General features: G+C 40.4%; 1 protein-coding gene across 11 annotated transcripts in view; it reads left to right on the top strand.

Moving 5' to 3' along the window:
* tns1a (tensin 1a) overlaps positions 1-23,910 on the top strand; it is an 84,234-nt gene that overhangs the window by 19,950 nt on the left and 40,374 nt on the right. For 8 of the 11 annotated variants that reach the window (XM_065951773.1, XM_065951771.1, XM_065951772.1 and 5 more), the window contains exons 3-5: positions 2,901-2,938; positions 20,009-20,047; positions 22,593-22,634. In XM_065951773.1, coding sequence (XP_065807845.1) covers positions 2,901-2,938; positions 20,009-20,047; positions 22,593-22,634 — 119 coding nt within the window. Of the gene's footprint in view, positions 1-2,900; positions 2,939-10,310; positions 10,728-20,008; positions 20,048-22,592; positions 22,635-23,910 lie in introns of those variants that run through there. The other 3 variants (XM_065951775.1, XM_065951768.1, XM_065951776.1) reach the window with 3 other exon arrangements.

Below are 23,910 nucleotides of genomic sequence, written 5' to 3'. Positions count from 1 at the left end.
AATATTTTTCAGTTTACAATGAATCATGTCAATGAGGGATTTTTCTTTGACTTTGCAAATATCAGGTTTTTGGTCAGATTTACATTTCTTTGCGCATCCTGCGTCATCAGTATGTTAGTCTGTGCATCCATCTTCCTGTTTATGTCTACTTGAGTTTGAACTTCCCCCTTCTTCCCCCCCTCCCTTTATGCCCCTGCCTCCCCATCTTTCTCAAGTCACATGTTTTTCATTCTAATTTTAGAACAACTAAAGATTTTACTGTGACTCCAGGAACAGTCCAGGGGAAATTAACGTTAGAGGTCTCCCTGGCAGCCTCACGTTATCCCTTTTTTCCCTGCCTTTCTTGTCTTCCTTCCTCCATCTTCCACCCGCTCTATCTCTTTTTCCCTTTTTTTGAACTACAAACACAGTTGACAAACATTCAAAAGCCCGGCAGGAGCAAAGCGGGGCCTGTGTATAAGGGCTTTGGCTGAGGATTTTGCTGTTAAAATTAGCATGGCTGCTGCTGCTGCTGCTGCTGCATTAGCCTAGATAAGAGGGGAAAAAAGGGAAAGGGGGTGAGGGGTAGGGGGGGTAGAGCGAGGAAGAATAAAGACAGGGAGAAATTGGGGTAGAGGGGGATTGGGAGAACGACATGGAAAACAAAGGAAAGAGAGAGCAAAGGGGGGCACAGGAGAATTACTTTCCCTTTCATCCTTCTTTTTGTTCATTTATCCTCCATGTTTAAACACAGCGAGCTCTCCATGCTCAAAAAATGCCTACAACGGCAGCTTTATGTGCACAAAAAAACTGGTTCAATCAGCAAAAAAAATACATCTGTGCTACTTTTTCCAATTATTGTACTCTACTTTGGGTTTTACAAAAAAACATAATGACACATGTTAATGGAAGCGTCTTTTCCACTCTAGATAAAAGACCATGTTGACGGAGGGCTTGTGGCCAAGAGATAAGACGTGACAATAAGACCGTGTGCCATGGAATCTGTTCACATGTTTAGAAGGAACATACTCTGACTCACTGAGATTGTATTGTTATCTTATTTACTGTTTGGGGGAATACGTTCACGGCTGACAAGGAAGACACGTGCCATAATAACTATAAAATGACGGATTTCTCTGGATTTGATAACTGTTGGAAATATTAGAGGTGATGTAAGTACTACTAAGGTTTAGTCCTTTTTTAAACTGATATTTTATTGTAAACATTCGACACATTACACTTTTAAAGCCAGCAAAACTTACCCAGTTCAGAAAAATTGCCAAAATCACTTCAGATGACAGGCAACATTTGGAAGGGAAAGATCCAGAGTTTCTCTTCTATCAAGCTATAATGAAAAGACAGAGATAAAAAATGAAGGAAATAGTTTCAATAAAAACATCAGACGAGACATTTCGACGACAAACTCTGAGACCGTCAGTGAAGGAATCTGTCATTTCAGCTTTGGTCAGCAGTGTGTTCACGTCAAAGCTGTCCAAAGTGCTTCAGAGCTTTTTTTTCTTCCTCCTTCGGACACAAAATCACCTGCAGGATATCAAAACTGACAAACGTATCCCCTAGTTCTGAATGTGTCTGTAGGTGGTTCACTTGGTCTGTTCATGTGTTCCTTTGTTGTTCTCTTCGATGGAGCAGTGTGAGGATGGAGTTGTGCCTCCTGTGGATAAGTAGGGCTCATTAAACAAGTGTTAAAAAAAAAAACCTCATGATGATAATGATTCCCTCTGGTGCCTGCATGCATCAGCTGCAGATTTTCCAAGATATTACTTAGCAAGGGGAATTTGTTTAAGGAGACTTGTGGAACAAAAAATCAGCACAGAAACAAAAAGGAACAGCGAGAATACAACTGTGCTCAAATCTATTGAAGCATTTCTGGACACGGATTTAAAGGTATAGTTGTTATTTTGCGGGCCTTTATTGGATAGGACAGTGTAAGACAGACTGTTGGGAGGAGAGGGTGGTTTATGCCGGTTGGATTCAAAAAACGAAGCTGCTGCGACGAGGACTTTTTAGCCTCTGTACATGGGGCGCGCGACATTACCAACGAAAGCCATCAGCACCCCATGATGCAGATTTGGAGGATGTAAATATGCAGGCTTCATCAGTTCTGTCCTCAAGAGGAGAAGAGAGGACGAGAGTTTGGCCAGCTGCCCCTCTGACTGGATGACAAATATTCACTTTACATTTACGCTCTCCAAATAATCACCAATCAGCGTTTCACACCCAAAGAATCCATTTATCACCGTGAGGTTGACCTCAATTAACCATTGCAGACCACCGGGAACACTCCTGCACCCTCAGCCTCGTTCACTTGTTCTGCTCACACACACACACACACATCTGCACGCTCGCAACGACCACCTGGGGACCACCTAGGTTGACAGCGAGGCAGCAGGTGTTGGGAGGTTAAAGGTTGTACCAGCCCAGACATCAAAACATGGCTATTTCACGCCTGGAGCTCGATGTATTTTTTTTTTTCTCCTTTTCTTCCGCATTTAATCTAAACAAAAGCATCTCCAGGAAGCAGCCAATCATACTTTTGGCTCACTTTTCCATTTTTTCATCTTTTTTTAATCAGTGTTTTGACTATTTTAACACCCTTAATATAAGGTTTTTCGTCAAAGCTTTTAATCGTCTGAATAAAACGAGATGCAACACAAACGTACCAGTGCATGGTTGTTTGCTTTGTGCGGCCACTTGGGGGCAGCATCACAGCATGTTTATGTCAGGATCAAAGCTGACCTTGTTTTTCGTTTCAGCTCGTTCAGCAGCAAACACTGTCATTCTTGAGATTAAAGACTGAATACATCACAATGTTTTTTTTTTTCTCCCCCCTCTGTGTCTGCTCCTGTCTGTTTGAATGAGACTTTTTTTGAAAATGCTAACTCTGCCTCTTTTCTCTCCAGCGTGCCGGCTGTCCTGCCATAAAAAATGTGAAGTGAAGGTAAGACACGCAGCATCTTCTACTCCCTCCTCCTACTCTCATTACTTATGCACACTCACATGCAAACGTGTGACCGTCAACCCTCTCACGCATATGATACATATTTCAGGGACGGCTCACATTCACATTCGTGACACATCTCAACATCCAGTACTGACACTAATGTGACAGTCTCGACATACAAACATTGAAATAGATGTTTCTGTTTTCATTTTCTTCAGTTATATGACATTTAAAGAGAAAATGACAGCACAGAGTGAAAAACCAACATATCAAAAACGACACCCGGATAGTAACAGGGACTGGGTCTTAAATTGGGACAGGCTTTTATTTGAAGTTTTACAGTACATAAATCCCAGCTGATCAATGTCTGATCCATATTATATTATAAGTGTATGAATGGCAACCAGGTATTGAAAATTAATGTGCCTACATACAGACAGATCTGTCCGTACATGCACATACATCTAAATTCATATATTAGTTCATATGCACATCTGTAAATATCCAAACTTAAAGGGAAATTACTAACACACTTAAAACCTTAATTTAATTCAACCAGATGATCATTAAAGGTGTCAGAAGTTGTGTACCTCAACCATTTCCAACCAACTCTCTTCAAAAATATGAACCTGATTTGTAATACTCATGGATCATTTTTCCATTCCTTATATTTCATTTACAAGATCTTACATTTAGAGAGAGTTAAGTTTTCATCTTTTCACCAACACTTGGTTATTTGTTGAATAATTGCTGCTGCTCTTATAGCCAAAATCAAGCGAAAATATTTCTTCTTTATCTCTTCAAGACCCAAATATATGACTGTAGTTTGCCATTTGCCCTCCACATTGTCTCCAACATCTTGGTTAATAGATTTATGACTTTAAATGTGTTTGTTTTTTTACTTCTACAGTAGTTCAGTATTGGCCAATAGAAAAACTGATGCATTGTGTTTGTATATGGATGTGTTTAATCCCCATATGGGGTATATTATCTCACAATAGTTTTAGATAGCCCTGATCAATATTAATTATACTTTTGATGGATACGTGCGGGATAATTCATTGGCATGGACAGGTTATGATAGTTACGTCATACACGTTCATGTGTTAACCTAAAACCCATCTGGAATCTTACGTTAGGTAGATTCAGCTGAACCTCTTCATTAAGCAGTTCCTAAATCTCTCCTTAATTATCCTAGTTTGCAGCAGTTGTGTCTTTTTTTTAACACACCTTTTATAATTCCCATTGATACATTTGACTGTTCATATCCTGAGCTGCAGGATGCATGATAAGAAAATCCTGAAAACTGTCGAGGACGTCAAGCCATGCAATGCATAATCCCTGCTTCCTTCCATCAAATCACATATTCCAGAGTTCTACTTTCATATTCACACATTTGATCTCGATCCCAAGTGGAAACGGGAAGCATGCATGGGGAGAGTAAATGAAAAGGAAGGAAGGGAAGGAATGGATGACGGAGGGGTTGGGAAAGGGTGGAGGAGAAGAGCGTAACAAGGCTATTCTTAGTGGTTTTAGTTGTGACTGGTGGGGAGAAATCCTGAAATGTTTCTCCTCTGCAGTCTGCCTTCATTTTTTACCTCCCACCAAAAAAAACATCCATCTAACCAAATATTACTTTAGGGACAAACGCTGTGTGTTCCCAAAATGTCAGAGGACAAAATATTTCTTAAACCAGACGAAGCCATTTGTGGTGGCAATTGAGGATATAATCAGAAAATCCAGATTCATGAGTCATTCATTCTGGTGGTGACTGACATTGGACAGGAAATTATTTTGATGGAGCAAGAGGGAGAGAAACTGGTAAGAAAACTGTTTTATTTTGGTACCTTTAGATACAAAATTAGAGCTTCAGCACTGTTCTCCAATCCATGTTTGCCAACGTGTTTATTTGGTAATTGGTCCAAACATTTATGTTGGCTTGATCCCCTGAAAATGACCCTCCAATAAAAATAAACAGGACACAATATGGCTCCGACGTGCCCATTGTTTCAGGCTGTAAAAGTGCGGAAATGAAGACTTAGTGCAAATACAAGTGTGGATTTAGGCAGTCTGCGACGCCTTCTTCAGCTGACTCCATGCTGACCTCTAGCAATAAATTTGTCATGAAGCACAATGAGGTTCTAGCCAGTGGTTCACAGATCAACAGACATGAAGATAACCACTGTGCTGGACTGATTTCATTTTATGCGTTTATTACTCCAAATCCTGCAACTTCCCCTCGTAATGGTGAATAGTAAAATACACAGCTTTCAACATTGTAATGGTGGTGTTATTACCTTTTATGCAACGTCTTTGTGTTTTTATGGCATTTTAATGAAGGCTATTCTGATTTTAACGAGTGTGTGATAAAGGTAAATGTTATTACCTGTAGATGAGGTAATTTATCTATAATTTGTTCGTACATCAGCAAGTATCTGCACTGTATCAGATAACCTTTCTTATATACGTATTCAATTCATATTTTTTACTAAATGATGTTGTTATATTCCATTTTATTCCATGGTTAATGCAGCTTGAATTTGTCATATATAAATGTCCTGCAGCCAGTTGTAGATTTGTTAGAATCTGACGTCATGTGACTTTAGGTCCATAACATTGAGAAAACTTCCCTGTAATCTTGCTGCCAGTGGGGTATTAGTGATATGTTTCCCTTTCTCAGCCTCATTCTGCTAAACTCTGCAATCTTCAACTACTTGCGGTTCAAACATTAAGTTTTTAAAGCTTATGAAAATATCTTTGCAGAACATCTAAAAGACAGATGTCCACTTATGTTCCTTGATGAAGAACATCTAATCGTCTTGACCTACCCATCATTTTTCTGTTTTCCTTCTCGTCCAACCGCAACCATCCCTTAGTGAACGTCTGTTATTGGAGCCCTGAGGACATTGTAGCTTGGCGACAGACGCTTTCTTGTCCCGCAGTGTATTGGAGTCAGACTTGTAGACCTCAGTGTAGTTGTTTTGGTTGTCTATGTTGAGGTGGAGGCTTGTCGGGACAGGGGTTTTGTGGTTGGGATACTGCCTGAAATCTGGCTGGACACCCAAGTTGTGGGTTTGAGACAGAGGCTCTCTGTTGGAAGGGAGTCTGGGGTTTTGGGGAATCATACCTGGCTCTCAAGCTGTGGCTTCTCTGAGGCAATTGAAGTTATGCTTTGGAGATTTGATGTACTACATGAAGTCTTAACCTCTTTTTTTTGTCTTCTTTGAATACCATCGTAACCCTCTCAACATTAGTGGAACAAGCTAGAAACATACAGACTGTACAAACATACAAAGACTATATAAAGTTATAGGGAACAGGGTTAGCAAACATGCACATTTAGCAACATTAGCGTCAATTAGGAATCCTGTTTCTGGCCAAACTATGACTTTATGTTTAAAATGTGCGTTCTTTCCCAATGAAAAAAGTCAAACCTTCTGAATCTAACAATCTCATAATTTCAAACCATTTTATCAAAATCTAATTTGACCTTTTTTTTCCTCTTGGATTGTTTCCTCTCCCATAGTATTGTTTTTTTTTGTTGGATACTTTTAGAGACCTAAAAGCATTAAAAACATCCAGTCTTTCACGACAAAATTTGCAACCCTCAAGATTTATTCTGGTCTCCCTTTAGGTATTCTTGGGGAGGTTTTTATTAACATACATGACAGCTCTTGTGAAGGATATATGGCAGTTCAATGTGAAGCTTCTTGCCTGCAGTGTATTTCTAGCACATACAGTTTGATGCTTCTGAGCATACATATGTGTCATCACAGTGGCAACTTGCCAGTGTTTCATGAACATTTCCCACTGTCTTGTGGGTCAACCCATTCAGGGTAACATGTAGAGCAACACGTTCCACTGCCTGGATTCAGGATTGGATTTGGCACCATTGCAACAAAAATATGCAACCAGATCCACCCAAGACATATCATCCATGTGCGTGTGTTAGTTTGTGAGTATTCTTGCATTGACTGGACAGCGCAGCATCTGTAAGCTCTCTGTTCTTTCTCACCCTCCATGGAAACAGGCCTTCATTATTCCTTCTGATTTATCCCGACCGTGTCTTGGAGGAGCCTCCAGGAATGCTGTTGCAGTGGTTTGCGCTGTTCGATGGGGCTGTCGGGTTGGAAGACTCAGGCGAGGGTTTGGCAGTGAATGGTACAGGCCAGGAGAGGAATTATGGGAAGTGGTTGGACAAGGACAGGATCACGCAAGAAGTTTGAATGTTCCTCATGTAAATAACAATGCTGGAGAGTTATTTTGCTTTGCTTTGGCTTTAGTTTCTAGAATGCTGTTTATGTGTTTGTGTTTTTTAAAAATGTGGTCCTGTTTGACGTGCCATACTGCTGCAATTCAAGCTTTGCCACAAGACAAATTTGTGATGGGAAACTACGGTTCTCTAGCATAATGCAAGATGGGATCAAGCTAGGGAAAATCTGACATTTTAGTTTGGGTATTTCCATTTCATCCAGCACCTGAGGGTTCAGGTTGGGAACTTGTAGACCGCAACTGTTTCTGTCTGCTACCACCAAACTACAGGACATTTGCAAGTTTTTGAAATAAGAAAATCAAGAAAATCGCACAACCTCTTCACTTATCGCTGCTCTCAGCTGGAGATGAACAAAATACAATCAGGCTTTAGAACTTCCTGTATTTGTAGATCTTCACCAACCTTGGAACAGGACAAGGGTTGAAACAAATGACTAGGAAGTGAGTCACAGTTGCAGTCCAAGAACAATGTTAAAGGGTTTTTGTGTGTTCTTGTTCAAGATTTCAACAGTTTCTTCTTTGGGAATACACATCTTATAGTTCTTATCCATTCTTGCCATTCTCTGCTGTTGGGACGAGCCAGATGGAAGGCTTATGGATGGTTTAACATCAATATTTAACATCAATATTTAATATATTTAATATTTAACATCAATATTTATTGTAATAATGAAAAGAAAACGTTGAAAACTTTTTCCAAAGACTCTTAATCCAAGGTGTATGTTTTCACTTTCTAGTCTTAAAACCATATCATTGAGCTTTTATAGTTTACAATTACTTACTTTGAAAAAATTGACTGTTGACACCTTTGTCAGAACCCTTGAGCTAAGAAAGAACATCCCTTTCTTTAAGCTGTTGAGGTTTCTCAAGCAGATTTGGCAACCCAGTCACACGCTGGATGCCTATTTTTAGAAGATTCAATAGTTACTTTGTCATGCAAAAGAAAATCCAGGGGATATTATTGCCGAGAGGAGACTCCCAGCGGTCCCTCCTTTTCATCTCTAGTGGCCTAAAATCCCTTTCTGTCAGGCTGCCTCACACTGCTTACATAACACAGGCAATGACGTGCAAGATACAGCTAAGCACTTTTAGAAACAGGAGGGATGCTCTCTCTGAAGTTCTACCTTTAAAAAAAACGACTTTTACTTGAACAAAGTGGCTTTAAATTGTGTTGGTTTCTCTCTGAGTGTACACATGCCAATCTCAACTAAGTCTGAATTTAACTTAGCCGGGCCTCCTCCACTGCAGAAGTTTGAGGTCAAGTGGTTTTTTTAGGTCTTAGTTTGAAATCCTGGCATCCTGGCGTTTTAATCCACACCCTCACATGTGTAGATGTGTGAAAATTGGAAGAGGCCTTTCATTAGACCCCTGGCAAATGACATGCTCCATAAAGTGCATCCCAGAAGCTCTTTAATGTTTCAGGCGGCACGGGTGCAACCCCATTTTACCACCTCACAAGTTTAAATTTGGGTCTCTTTATCTAACGTGTGTGAGTTTCAGTGGACGTCATACATTTGAATTCACTGAGGGTAAGAGAAGTGTTTGATCTTAAAGGGAAAACAAAGCTTGAAAGATAGGGAAGTAATCAAAAGTCTGAAAAAATAAGCAAAAGAGTTTTTAGAACTATTAGCACTAAAGTGAAACCAAACACAAATTGATTCTGCTTTTATGGTATGAATGACACATGCTTCTTTGACTACAATACAGGATGAAAATACTACACTCAGTCTTAAGAGTCACTTTTTCTATTTTGCCGCAGGACAGGTTTCTAGTACTCCTTCTCAGTGCTGTGACAGGGACTCTGTTTTTCATAAGGTTCTCCTTATTTGTCTGTTTTATCAACCGAAGGGAACGAGTGCATGAAGCAAGACCAAAAGCACAGTAAGACGTGCATAGAGGCAGAGATGAGGAGCGTTCAAGAATGTTGGCAAGAGAAAGAGAGCAACTATCCAAGCATGAAAGTGAAAAAGGTAGAACAAGGAGGGAGAGAGAATATGATGAGACACACACATTCACACATACTTTTACCGGGGCCAAGCCTCCTCATTCCTCAGCAGCCCTTCACAGAGGCAAGTCTGTTTCCCCGGTGCAAACACGTCACATCAAAGAGTCATCACAGCATGTCTCCATAGCGACGCCCTTCAGCGGTATAGATGCGGCGCAGTAGTCGGGAGATAGCGCTGGCAGACAAACGGTACGGGAGGCCTAATAAGCGGGTGCTAGCAGATGACTGATGGCCCAATTTACCCCAGACTACTTCTGGAGGTCAAGAGCTAAGTTCACTCAAAGTGGTTAAAACCCAAAACGAGACTGGCAAATATTTCCCCCCCCCCAAGTAAGAAAAAAAGACCATTCTTGGAGTCTGTTGGCTTCAGTTTTTTTTTTGTACTGTAGCTCTGGTGGACTCAAGGGGCATGATAAAAAAAATGCTGTTAAAAAGGCCAAAAGTGCAATAAAAAAAAAAAAAGGAGAAGTAAGAAATGTTTGGAACTGAGTCAGCATTAATTGATCTTATGCATGCAGCTCGGGCCCCTTTTTTGGCCCTGGCCCTTACCCATCCTGAGAGCGGCACTGCGCTAACATACACACAGACAAATGACAAAATACCCTTGAACAAAATGTGATTAAGAAGTTAAAATACAACACAATCCTAAAAATGTGGCACCGATTAAGAAGCAAACATCCCCAGAGAGTGTCACAATTTTTCACAAACTGCTAGCATGACGACATCAAACATGAAAGTCCTTTTTTTTTTTTAGTTATCAAGTGTAAGATCATAAACACGTGTTATCAACCATCTTATTGCACGAAACCATTTTGGTTTTTTCCTTGCAAATTAACGTCTTTAGAAGTTATTATAGATGCATCTGATTCAAGGAAGATTTTTTTTTTATAGTTCAGAAACAGCAACAAAATAGTTATTTCTCTCTCCTTCCATTCTCCCTCTGACTCCCTATGCAGAGCATGTGTGAACAGCTACAGCAACGACTGTGTGGAGAAGGAGGGAGGAGAGAGAGAGAGAGAGAGAAATAGAGTGAGTTAGCAGAGGGAGGGATACAGAGGGATACAGTTACTGTCTGCCCCAGGACGGCTTTTTGCTCTCTCGTTTTGGGTACCGGAATCATAAGGAGCCCCAAGCCAGTTTCTTGGCCTTATATAGCATGTTTCAAAATTTCTTGGCAGTTGACGGGAGGAACTGTAGCCAGCAGTACAAAGACTGAATCCTGGTCCAGTCCAGAGGCTGCACAGACATCCACATGAGGCACACATATACACAGAATCAAGTTCAGTAGCTCTCTGGCACGCGTTTGGGATTACTGCTGTTGTTTTGAGCGAGAGGGCCGGTGAAGGCGAAAGGAGGAGGAGGAGGAGTGAAGTGTCTGTATTTGGTACTCCCTCTCTTGCACTCTTTCTCTCCTGGAGGGGGGTCTGAAGGAAGTTAGAATGCAGAGGTAGGAAGAAGGCAGAGGGGGAGAGAAGAGAGAGCGTGAGAAAAAGTGGCACTGGTGCGCAGGTAAGACATGGAGGAGTGGATTTTAACTAGCCTAGAAAAAGTGTTTTTGCTCTAAATTCCATGTGTAGTTTGGGTTTGCAGTGTTGAACAAGTTTGTAGTTCTTTGCATTCCTTCATGGCTTAAAACCCTTAAAGAAGGAGGACATCAGGCTGAATTTCAAGTGGTGTTTGGTGCATGTTAGAGATACCTAAAAAAAAAAAAAGATTTTCTGAATGTCATGTCAGCTGAAAATGCTTCCCTCTGCATGTTTCGGGAAGAAGGCTAGTCTCTCACACACTCATGGGAAAGTTGCTCCCATGGGAACGGTACGGACAGGGTTCATTGAAGTTGCTGTTCCAAGTCTTTCATGAGCGACGTGCAGTGATTTGTGGCGGCAATGTCGCGGGCAGACCCGGAGCAACTGGTCAACACAGCAGGCAACCACGTGTTTCCCCTCTCAGCGTAACCTGCTTCTGGATTGCAGGAGATAAAGTAGAGCAGCTTGAGGAGAAGAAACCTTGTGGAGTGTCTTTTCTCCCTTACCGTGTCTTTGCCTTCCCTTCACTCGTTCTCACACGCTTTCGTTCTAACGCCTTTGAGAGAGGATGCAGACTGATGATGGCAATCACTCACCTTTGACATTGAGCTAACATGAGGGTAGCGGTTAAACATGAGCGGTCAAAAGGTCGAGAGGCTTGTCCGTCCTGTCTGCCGCTAAGCAGTCAAAACAAAAGAAAGGAATGCAGTTTTATTGCGCTACCAAAATCACTTTTTCACACTTGTTCCATTTTGTGATAACTTAAGTCATTTATTTTCAATACATTATACGAGAAATCTCTAAATAGACATGACTAAAATGTGATATAGTGCTTCAGTTTGAATGCAGTCAATGCACCAATCCAATACAATAACAATTGACACCCCAAATATCTACTGGTTCAAGGTAATCTAGCATATGACGACCAATACAACGTATTATTTCTGTTTGCACTAGTATCAGAGAGGTCCTGTGAATTGGCCAATACTCTAGTCTAGGTTTCGAAATGCAAACATCTCTAAATAATATAACCTTAGAAAATAGAAAAACCTCTACCATTTCTCCACCTTGCCCAGAAACCCTCTTGAACCGCCAAACGAGCCCTAACTTATGCCTCCCTTGTTTCTCCTAACATGAAGATGTTCTCAAAGAGTAATGCTAGTGGCAGGGCTGCTTTCCCTGTAGATCCATCCCTTTTGAACTATTTGTCTCTTCTGTCCGTCTCTCCCATGCCTTAATAACATACCTACCTTCCCTCTGGGCGGTTTATCTTTTGACACATAAGAGGAGGGAAACCTTGACAACTGTAAGAGAAAATGTTGCGAAAACAGTCCCATAAATCTCAGAAAAGCACCTTACAAGGTTCCAGTTAGATTGCTTTGAACTTTCATTGCCAAGAGTAACTCATCACGCATGTTTGTGCCGATGTGAAGTTTGTTTTTATGTGTCAGGTACCTCGCTTATATTTTTATTTATTTCATTTGAAAATATTCTAATGTCGGTTTTGGGGGATGAGAAACAGAAAGTATTGTTGGTAGATGTTTGGCTCTCCTTCAGCCGTGTCAGCTCAAAAGAATGTGTTGGGACGTGTTATAAAAGCAGTAGTGACCAGGGAGGATGGCATTTAACATGCAACCACACACGAGGCCAAGGCTGCATTAGTAGAGTCACTGCATATCCTCTAACTTATTTCTGTAAATAAGTGACAGGCTGGCAAGGAATGATAAAAAGCAGGTTTGGAATAAAGGAATTTCAAAGCATACAGTCTGTTTTGAGATTTAACTTGCAATAAAAGTGCAGATACAAGCACAAATTGAGGCTTTCATAGAAGTAATTGCAGCAAAAGAGCTTTCACTAATCATTTCCAGCATCATGCATTCTTGTAAGCCTATATTTTATTGTCATTTATTGTCATTGTTGACTGTATATTCTTGATTTCGGTTTGGTATGGTTTCTTTACTCTCACTTCCCTGTACTATAAGTGGTCAAATGCATCTTCCTGTATAGCCACCACTAATTAAACAGAGCTGACAGGCGAACGCAATCCGGAAAAGACCAATCAGCACAGTAAAACAACTACTATATCCAGTAATGATTAAAACATGATGTTTTCAGCTTCCACAGAAGCTGGGTCTTTTGAAATATTACAAAACTGCACCGATTTCTACTGCAAACTGTTTCCCATGAGTGGAGATCCAAGATCTTGCTCATCAGGTGAGATTTGGGTTAAACATAACGCCAATTGTTAGCCCTCTCCCGTAACTGAAACTATGATTGAAAGATATGCAGTCATGCTTCTCTTGCGTAAAACTCTTACACAAGCCTTTAGATTTGGAGGTTTTAAACCTGTGTCCAATGTAAGCCACAATTGGACATCTGATATTCATCATTTTCTTGTTTAATGGTGTATTTTGTCGTCCATAGCTTGGAGACATTAGTTCTAACCTTACAAAGGGTGATGCAGCCAGACCAGAGTTTGCTCACCACTCACTGTGACCTGACCATGATGCTTCTTCCTCTTTGATGCAGAGTCTTTTGCCTTTTGCAGATTTACTTGATGACATTCCTTTTGGCCCCTTTTGGCATTTCTGTTATTTTGCGGTTAATTCATGTTAGTGCCATTGTTGGACACGAATCCCTAACCTCACTGGCAGTAGTATTTGAAATAAAAAGGCAGCCCACTGTGATGAATCTTTTCAGTGACCTCTTGTAGGTTGCGGTATTTGAACCATTTAGGGTAGAAGCAAACACTTATGCCTGTCGAACAATTTTTATGCTTATTTATGGTGTGTTAACCATGTGGAAGTGATTTTCTTCAGATGTGAAAAATATATATCCCCTTCTTGAGTCATCTACAAGATTTAGATTGCAGATTGTATTGGAAGGACTGGGAACTTGTTGCTTTGTCGATTCAATCCGAGAAAGCTTCCAAAATGTTACTTTTAATCCAGTCAAGGCCTTGTATAGAGGGTTCCACCATCACAGGATGGTTTTCATGCTGTGGGAAGGTTGTGTTTATGTTTGGCTACTGGTTGTTGATGGATGCCATTGGAAACAGCTGTCGGGCAGCGTGTTCTTCACTGCAAAAAAACAATTATTTAGACATGATGTGTATACAACAGCTACTTTCCATCCTGTTTTGGAGGCCTTGAAACAGCATTTGGACTTTCATGGTCCAGCCAAGACTGAAAGACATGATTCACATAGTTTAGTTCCAGATTTAGACATCCTGCAGATAGTTTTGACCCTTGACGAGATTCCATGTTCAAGGAGTGGATACATTGCTTAATAAGATATTGAATCATGGGCTTGAAATTCTTCAGTCCCTTGTAAATGATAGATAGCATTATGGTGGTAAACCTTTCCCACAAAGTATTCATTTTTGGCAGCATTCTGCATGAGTCATTTATTGTGCCATTATTGTGCTACAACTTGATTTACCTCTCTTTTTAGACTCTTCATCAGATACCAATAAAGACATCCCTTGACACTGCCAGCACACTCTTGCCAGAAACACACTGCCACCCAGATGAACATGCCATGTTACACACTTGACATTATGTCAAAATGTCAAAGCAGGAAAGGAACATACTCTAAACCAGCACAGACATCAGCGGATTTATTAGCTCTCCAAGTAAAACAGAAACCCAGCCGATGGATGAATCCCTCCAAAGGGGCTGTTTGAGCTTCAGTCCTTATTTGGCCCCTGTTTGGAAAGAGAAGAATTTACTTTCTCAGGCAAACTGCCATCAGCGCGGCAGTGACTCTTGTGTGGGCAGGAGGAGTGCCTAAGGAATTTTGAGTGTGGTTGGACCAATGGCAGGCGCAATTATTGGAGCCAATAAGATGATTTATGCACAGTTACAAACACATCCTTTCTCCCATGAGTTGGGCTGAAGTAGATCGACAAAGATCGATTGATTGCTGCATGTTTGTTGAGTAATCAAAAGGCAAAAAAACATTGGGAAATATTACAAAACTCACTTTCTGCCTCTTATAATCTCTGAACTTTACCTGTACATAAAGTATCGTAAAATAGGTTAATATCATCTGCAAAAAGTCAATTTGCGTACCATTTTTAATTGGCTGCCCTTATTGTTTGAAAAAATTCAAACAAAGAATGCAAAGATTGCTTAGCAAGCCTGTCTAATTCTTCCTCGGTTATCATGGATGCTTGCTCCAGCCTCTTTGAAGTCTGTGAGAGTGAAAAGAAAACAGTTCATCACCATCCTGCGTGAACTGCGGAGTCTATACTTATTATACAATGTTTCAACTCAGTGGACCGGGCTCCAGAGTCGTGCTTTGATATCTGCACTCTCCATTTCCATATAAACCCACTTGAGTACTTGAGCAGCACTTTTGCTGAAATCATTAAAGCTCCCACTGATCCACGCTCTCATTGTGAAGAGGGGAGCTCAAGAAAGAGAAGGGTAGCTCTATGACGCTGTCGAGACTCACCTGAGCCATTTGACCTTTGCTGCGGGTAATTCAACAACGTCCCGCCTCGGCTCACCTCTCTTTGCCCCCTAATGAGGCTACTCGGCTGGGTGGAGATTGCGGAGGGGCCCCCGCGGTGGCTCGCTAGACTCCTTGTTCTAGCTCAGTGGCTTCCCAGACGCCCCTCGTGACTCTGTGAGATTATAAGCTCCCTTGTTTTAAAAGCATTAACCGACTTTGACTTTGGATGGCTGTTGGAGAGTTTTTTTTGTGGTCTGCTGGTCACTTTACTGGGAAGTGATTGGCGAGAGACACATTAAGATATCAAATAAATGTTTTTTTTTAGTGGGATCAAGACGAAATCAAGATCTCATAAAGGGAAGCAAGGACTATATCTGTCAAATTCAATTAGTTGTAAGGCTTTGGGTGGTGAAAGTTGATCAAAGAAGTACATATTTTCTGGGCATTTTGGGACTGCTGTATGGATTATTGAGGCAAACAGATATCTTCCTTTGTAAGGAATTTCAAGGCTATGGTACATATGCTGAAGAAAAGACCTACTGGAAATCTAACAAACAAAAATGGCTAGGATCTGTCTTTTTTTCTTTATTGTTATCATTATTGGGCAATCACATGAGAAAGAAACCTAAGCTTCAAGGTAAGCAGATTTTGAGATGGCACAGATGCAAAACAGTTTCAGATGGATAAAGTTCAGGTGTAAGTCTGGCTCCATGCCTCAGTGTGTGTCTGGGCCTCTCAGCGATTCCGTCTCTTTTATCCGTCTGAGCTGGTAAAAACCGTGTGAAGCCTGTGTAAGTCTTGCCTCCAGCTTTGCCCACCAAATATGGCTGAAGTCGTTCTCTCGCCTGGTTGCATGGTGATGTGGTGAGGCTTTTAAGTTATCCTGAGCCGTGGTGTTTGAAGGAATGTATGATTGTGTGAATGTGAGGTCAGTGTCTGTATTTTCTCTCTGCCAGCTGCTCTGGTTGTCTGCTTTCTAGACTCCCTCACTAAAACTTTGACGTATGAATAATTACAAGCGATAACCATGTCTGATTCTTTCCAAACCATATTAACATACACACATACTGTATATTCCTCAAGAAATTATTCAGGATTTATGTGGCTTGGATCAGGCTGCTCAATTGTCTGGTTTCTATGGATGTAAACAAACAGTAGCCAAGCATCTGTACCCTTCTGACCTTTAGATCAATACTGGAGGGAGTCATCATCAGGACATTTTCAGGGCTATGCTACAGTACAGCCAACAGAACAGCACCTCCTGTCAGCTGTAAATAAAAGGCAGATGCGCTTGCTACGAGGCCCCCAGGGCCACTGCAACAGCCAACACTGATATATATGAATGTCAGTAGCGGCCCCAGGTAGTGTAGAAACAGCAAGAGCATGCATGAGCTGACTCGCTTCTGGCTCCTGGCTACTGGGAGCTACTTTATCTTCCTTTAGCTTCTGCAAAGCTCCAGTTGAGTAGTTGGGTATTGGCTGCTTTGTCACAGAGCCTTTCTGTAGTAGCGGGACAAAATGAAAAGCATTATGGGTGTTCATTTTAGCAAAAAGAAAGCTAAATAATTTTGATCTTTTTTCCATTCACAAAATGGGGAAGCAGAGGAAATCAGATGTTATTATTTTTTATTTTTCAAATAAGAATTGATGGGGCAAACACCTAAACTCGACTGCATCACACACTGCACCCTTCAAATGTACCATTCACTCAAATCAACCCAATCTTTAAAATGGAACATTCAAGAATGTAGCATTTTTGCAGGACTAAATTAATTCTACCTTTTGTGTACAAAATAAACTTGCAACTGAAGTCGTTTCCGCATGCAACCTTCTCAAAAGGAACATTTCACTCTTCATTTAACCTTATTCCACTTCCCTGTTACACCTGGAGCAGAAACGCTGTAACTCATTCACTTTATTAACCCAGAGAAAATGAGGACCTTTAAGTTGTGTGTTGTCCAAGATCCAAGTGATGTTGGCTTTTTATTAGATGTTGGATGTTGGGTTGTCAGCATTTACAAATTGACTATCAAAGAAAGAGAATCCTGCAGAGCCAATTTATGTGGGGGAAGTTTTGGGTCCTCCATTCACTGAACAAGACCAATCATATTTTATATATATGGTATGTGTAGGTATGTTTTTCCTACATTTCCTACATATTTCTGGAGACTGCCTTTTAGTATATTTTTGACTGAAGGCTTGTTATATTTTATGGTTTTCATGTTTCATCAACTATTGGCTGATTTAAGGATGCATTTTACTTTCAGGTGTGCATGTGCATATCAGTAACAGAACAAAGCACCAGTCAGTTCCATAAAAAGGTGCCGGTTATGCAGCATAGCATGCTCCTAACCCTAAAACGCCCTGCTTCTGTCTGCGTGTTTTGTGCGAAACCATATCAGCTTTGACTTTGGGACTGATGCCATCATATTAAACATCAGCAAAGCGCTGGGCAGGATCTGCTCTGCTGTGATGTTATCCCCCAACCGTATTCTGATACAGTTGATGATAGCATTACAAAGTCAATGAGTCTTTTGTTTTCCCAGAGCAAACTAATTACAGCGGCTTCCTTCCTGCCTGCCTGTGTTGTACCCTGATAGCCCGCTCGCATCTCGCCGCTTGTAAACATCCGTCAACTCGCATCACGTCGCTGCACGAATGCGTTTAATTGTGCACACGTATGCATCCACAGACTCCCCTTTGCATGTTTATCCATGCACAACTAAAGTAAACAGAAGCCAGCTTGCCACAGAGAGCCTGTTAATGCATCATAATCAGTGATTTGTAATGCAGAGGGCAACACAGACTATTAGGAGCCACACCAGCCTGCCACGGATACTATTAGCAAACTGTTTTGAGAACCTGTGATGCCCTGACTGCTATTTAAAGTTGCTACATGTAGCGTCTCAACATCAGGAAACCAATACGGCTCTTATTTTGAGGTGATAGTATAATTAGGGGACAAGTGATACTGTTGCTGGGAGGTCTGGCAACAGGTACAGTACTGCTCCTCCACGCTGCAGTTTATAGTTCTAGTGTGCCACCAAGCCGCATTTGTTGGAAAACCTACTGTTGTTTCAACAGAGACAAATAAGAACATGTTGTTGCAGTAGCACTAAGTGGGAGCAGGATGTTGTTTACAGAAGAGGAGATGGAGCGATTGGTTTCGCAGAATGAAACTGTTGGAGATGGAAGTGAAATGAACTGAAAAAGAGAGAGGACGTCCTTTGGAAACACTCTCTCTATCACGACTATATGTAGTTAATAATGTATAAAACTACACTGCAGCGTCTAAGTATTATTTGCAGTGTAGCATTATACATTATTAAGTAATACTGAGCAGAAATCAAACAGTAATTAAACTGTGAGGTATAATTACCCAATGGAGCATTTGAGAAGTTATTACATTCTGCAGGATTACTTCAATTAAGAACCAATACAAGTCCTAGTTATGAGTAGAACCAACTTATTTAACTAAATAAAAATGCAATATCCAAAGGGCTAAACCACGATGCTGGCAAGACAATAAAGCAGAGCTTAAGCAACATGTCTCGAGATTATTATGTTGCTAATTGGTTAGTTTGGAGTACAAAACATACATTTTCGCTAGATTTATCTCGTTTATTGGGAGAATTTTTTATTTTTTTTTGTCTGTTTAATAGTCGGCAGAGTCTCTTCTGATTACTTTGTCACAGAAAATAAAACAGTCGAGGAGTTCGCTATTTGCTCTGGGACTCTATGACCGGCAATCACTTATTGGCATTTCAAAGATTTAATTTATCGTTTTTTAGTTCCAGTTTAACAAAATCAACCCACCACCACTCTTTTACAGCCCAACCAAAACCACACTAATCCCAATTTTGAAGTTATAACTCGTAATATATTTGCAGTTTGCATTGTGGTTGGCTTTCCAGGTCAGATTTGATAACATTCAAAGGTACAGCCAAGACACCAAAAGGACAATAAATAAATTGGCAAATTGTTTGAAAAGTAAGAAATGAAGCTTTTTGTTATGTGGAAGAGTTGCTGGTTGCGAATTTATAATCTGCCATGCCAAGGATTTATGACCCGATGATCACCTAATGTGACAGCCACAATCCAAAAATTGAGTTTGATCCTTCCTGGCACGTGTGTCGTTCAGCCCAACATTTGTTCCTAGTACATGTGGAGTCAGCGAGCAGGTCAGGACAACATCAGGGACCAGAGGGTTATAAATCAGACTATAAACTGGACTTTGAGCATGATACTTGAACCCCAGTTGTTCCGGAATAAAAGTGAAAATCCTCCAGACGTGCTTGATGAGGCACAACATGTTTGTCTGGTTCCTCTCAAACGGATTTATCAGCAGAAACCTCACGCAAAACAGTTCACTCACTCATAGCATTGAATTGTTTTCTGGCTTTTACAGACCGTTTTCCCTTTCATGTATATTTTTGTGCTACATGCACTGCTGCCTGGACTGAGTCTGACATGTTTCCCACACAGAGAAACAGCTTGAAAGGCCTTGTTGTTGACGCAGTGGTTATTTCTGTCCTGTTGAGGGCGATTTTGGGGAACACTCAGGCATTCAGGAGGAAACATTCAGATGCCTCTTCTGTTTGAACAAATATAAAAGGACCTTTTAGTGCAGAAAACGCAGTCCTAAAGTACTGCTTAAACGCAACAAAGCTACAAGGCTTGTTGAACAATGTCTTTTCATGGTATTTTTCTTTGACTTAAGCCTTTTCTCCTCTTTATCTGATGTTATGAACTTGTATTTTCAGACACTGCAGCTTTCTTAAATGTCTCTTCTTTCTCCTCTTGCAGGTTACCACATCATGTCAAACAACTACCAACAATGAACCGGTGAGTGTTTATGTGCACAAGTGTGTTTATTCTTCATGTGTGTGAATGTATGCACAAATTAAACCATCACGGACAAATTCAAAGATCTCGTTGACCTCAAGAGCCCCCCAAAACTGTTCTCAAAACGAAATCCTTCCTGGAATTGTTGCGGAAGGTAACAGGGAATTTTAGGGTTGTCACTAAAGGTCAAAAGTCAAAGCTATAACTATAAGAGCTTCCTCTTCTTCCTTCATTAAGTCTGTTAAGCTAAAAAAAAGGCGCTTATGTGTCCTGCTTTTTAGCTGTTGAGATGATACGAAAAGTGAAAATATGGCTTTGTCTACTGGCTGAAATACCACTCAATCCTATTTCACCTCTGCTTCATTCTAGACTCATAACTATTACATACCATTATATTGATAGTACATTTTTGATCAACTAGAAGAGTTGGAAAATGAAAAAAATTGCTAATTACTTTGCACACAAAACATTGTGTACCTGCAAAGTCAAAACAAAATGTGTTGCACGCATTTCCTTCCTCCTAAGACGTCCATAAATCAGCCTTTCCATACTTTCAACCTGCTGTGTTGACTTTCCAACTGTTTTTTTTATCTTTGTCGCCATTGAGCAATCATTTTTGGTTTGGCTTGCCATTTAACCCCATCCTATAAATGAGTGTGAAACCATTGGCAGAAGAGTGACTGCGCTAAACTTCATGCTTGTGCACATTCACAAGAACCAATGAAATGGGTCCACCCATTAAAACATCACTCCACAGGATACCTACAGTAGGATACCTAAAAAAAATCATTTTAGTCACCCAAGCTTGGACGATTTCATTTGTTTCCCCCTTTTTTATCATCTTCATTTTGTCACGAGTAGAAGTTTAGCATCTATATGGCATTTGAAAATGTATTCTTTTACAGTTTTTTGTGATGACTGTGTGTATGAAGCTTGGCGATGGTACAAGCATATCTGAATTTGTAATCTTTCAAGTGTAAATTCCCAAAAGACAGAATAATACAAGTATTCTGTGTGAAGTTAGCATGCAGTGTAAGCATTAAGACAAAATATTTTCAGCAACTTAAATCACTAGTTATCTTGAGTTTTCAGGGCGTTATTTAAATACTATGTTGACTTAAAGCATTAGATCCTGAGCTCTAGCCCAAGTGATTATTTTCCTTTCCTCAATGAGCTGCTCCTTTACAAGACAAAAAGTGATTTATGCAGCACAGCACTGCAGCTTGAGTCACTTTCACTTTAATGAGCTTCAAGTGGGAGTTTTTTATTCTGGGCCATTAAAAATGCATGCTCAGCAAATGGAGAGACATGATTAGAAAAGCAGTATGAATATCTACTTGATCATTCATCTGATTTCCTGTCCATTTTCTTATAAAGTGGAATGAAAAATGGCACAGTCAGTTTGATTTCAGATTAACCACCAGCGATATGACCAAATTTGGAACATTCCGAGCTACAGTAACTACTTTTCCTTTATTTATTTTGGACGCCGGCCTTTTTAAATGAGTGCAGCAGCTTGTTAAACAGTCCCTGCTTGTGTTTATAGAGCTCACATCAGGCCTAAGACACTCTACTTAAGAGATTTTTTTCCTCAACACATGGATCACTGTTAAGCTGTGTGTGTGTGCGTGCGTGTGTGCGCGTGTGTGTGTGTGTGTGTGTGTGTGTGTGTGAGACAGTCAGTGTGTTTCTCTCTCCCTCATCACATACTGTCTCTCTCTCTCTCCCTCCATTTCCAAACTGATTCCTGACCAGTTAAGTTTTTTTTATTTTCTTACTTTTGCAAGCTGTTAAATTCAGGACTTCCAAATATATCAGTTAATTACGGCGTTAAGGCAAAGATTAGTTATATGAGAAACTTTTTAGATTAAACTTTTGCTTGTTTAACCAAAGACCGTTGGCAAATCCCAATGGGGGCTGGCGACACCTGAAACTCTGCCCTGTCCTTTGAAATTCAGCTATCATAACCTTGCATTTATTATCTTCTGAACCAGCACCAAAACTGAAAGCCATTTTGACCAATTCTTTCTGAAATCTATGATGTACAAGCAAATGTGACATAAATTCCACTTTAGTTGAGGGTCAAGCAGAGTTTTTACTCGACAAAAACCATGAGCCAATGAAGGTCATTCAATGTGGCTGAAAGTGCCAACGGAAATCTAGTCCGTAAACTTTAACAACTTTTTTCAAGCCAAGCACTATCTACACTATAAATGATGGTAGAATTCAGTTGCTGGCATCCTTCAAAGGCACATTTGGTTTAGTCTTTGGAGTTTTCTGAACCTTAATGGTGATGGTCCAATCAAGCTGAGCCAATCAAGTAAAAAAGGGCCCCCTGTGAGTGTTTGTCCGGGATCTATTGAACCCCAAGTTTCACCATCTTCTCTCTCAACTTTTCTTTCCCATCCTTTTTCTTTCACCATGTTGTTTCTTCCTGGGTGTGAAAGAAACAATGACTAACCCTCTGACTCTCTCTCGCTTCTCTCTCTCTCTCTCTCTCTCTCTCGCTCTCTCTCGCTCTCTGTCGCTCTCTCTCTCTCTCTAGCCTCCCACTCCTCAGCTGCCATTAAAGCATGTAGATACACCGGTAAGTAACACCTCTTCTTTACTAGTGTTAAAGACAAGGAGACATGCTTTCAAACTAACTTTTCATTCATTAATTCTGGTATTGTCATGCTGCAAAGTCATGGAATAACAATACCTGTGGAGCATTTTGCCAAATGTATGTGGACACAGTTTTGCACATGCATTTGTGTACTTGTGGTCCACAGTTTTTCATGGTTTCAACTTGGTACTTAAATTACTATTTTGGGAAAAAAAGATACTATTGCAGAAACACACTACACCTATGAATGGGTTTTCCCAATTTTGGTGTGGATTGTCAAACTTACAATTGTCAACCATTGGGATAAACAAGCCAAACATCAACAGCTGACCTCACAAACCATTGGGTTTCAAAAGCAGAATATTACCAGGAATCAATTCTGAATTTACTTGTCCAACAATTGCACATTTGTCGAGGTGTCCCCATTCTTTTGGCCTTGCAAAGAGTCTATAACGATATAGATTTTACAGTCTTCCTATACACAACAACAACCTCACGGCAGCTTCAGTCATAAAAGATGTTATACACTGGGATAATTTGAGACATTTCACTATTTAACTCAACTGACTGTAACATACGGAAGGTTGTTTAGGTCTGACCAAACACACAGTGATGGGAAATCCTACTACCTGTTCCTGCACACTACAGAAGGTGGCAGCACTATGCAACACATTGCAGCTAACCAACCAGAGACTCATGTTGTTACTCTGTGGGCTGGACTAATTTTAGGTGACACAGATTACTAAACTTGAAATTAAAGGGAAGCCTCTCTAAATTAAAGGGACCATGCAATGGAAAATGGAAATGATAAAACATGGGACATTTTAAGAAGTTGATGGGAGGCAAGCACATTGAGTCAAATGAAAGTGCATTTTAAAGTTGAATTAAAGTGATTTAATGTCAAATTTCTAATTTTTGTAATGATCTTTGAACTGTTTTACCCTCTACTTTCCTAAATTATGCATAATTTGACAGAAAATGTACAAATACAAAGAATAGAAAGACCAGGCATAACTAGGCACTGTTTTTGAAATGTTTGGATTTCTTAGTTGATTCATCTAAACAATGAGAAAGTCTATAACTCTCCCTGTGGAATTCCACTGCCTCACAACAACCAGGTGGAGTGTGGTAAATTATTTTACCCTCTCTCTGTTTCATTCCCCTGAAAGCCATATTCGGCACATACTTATCAAAATGAGAAAAGCTGCCACGACATCTGTAGCTGCTAGGTCACTGCAAATTGTGTCCCATCTGTGCC

This window comes from Labrus bergylta, chromosome 24 (assembly GCF_963930695.1).
Source record: "Labrus bergylta chromosome 24, fLabBer1.1, whole genome shotgun sequence".
In the NCBI taxonomy this organism is placed as follows: Eukaryota; Metazoa; Chordata; class Actinopteri; order Labriformes; family Labridae; genus Labrus; species Labrus bergylta.
Note: the sequence above shows the minus strand (reverse complement) of the source record. Positions and strands in the feature narration are given on the sequence as shown.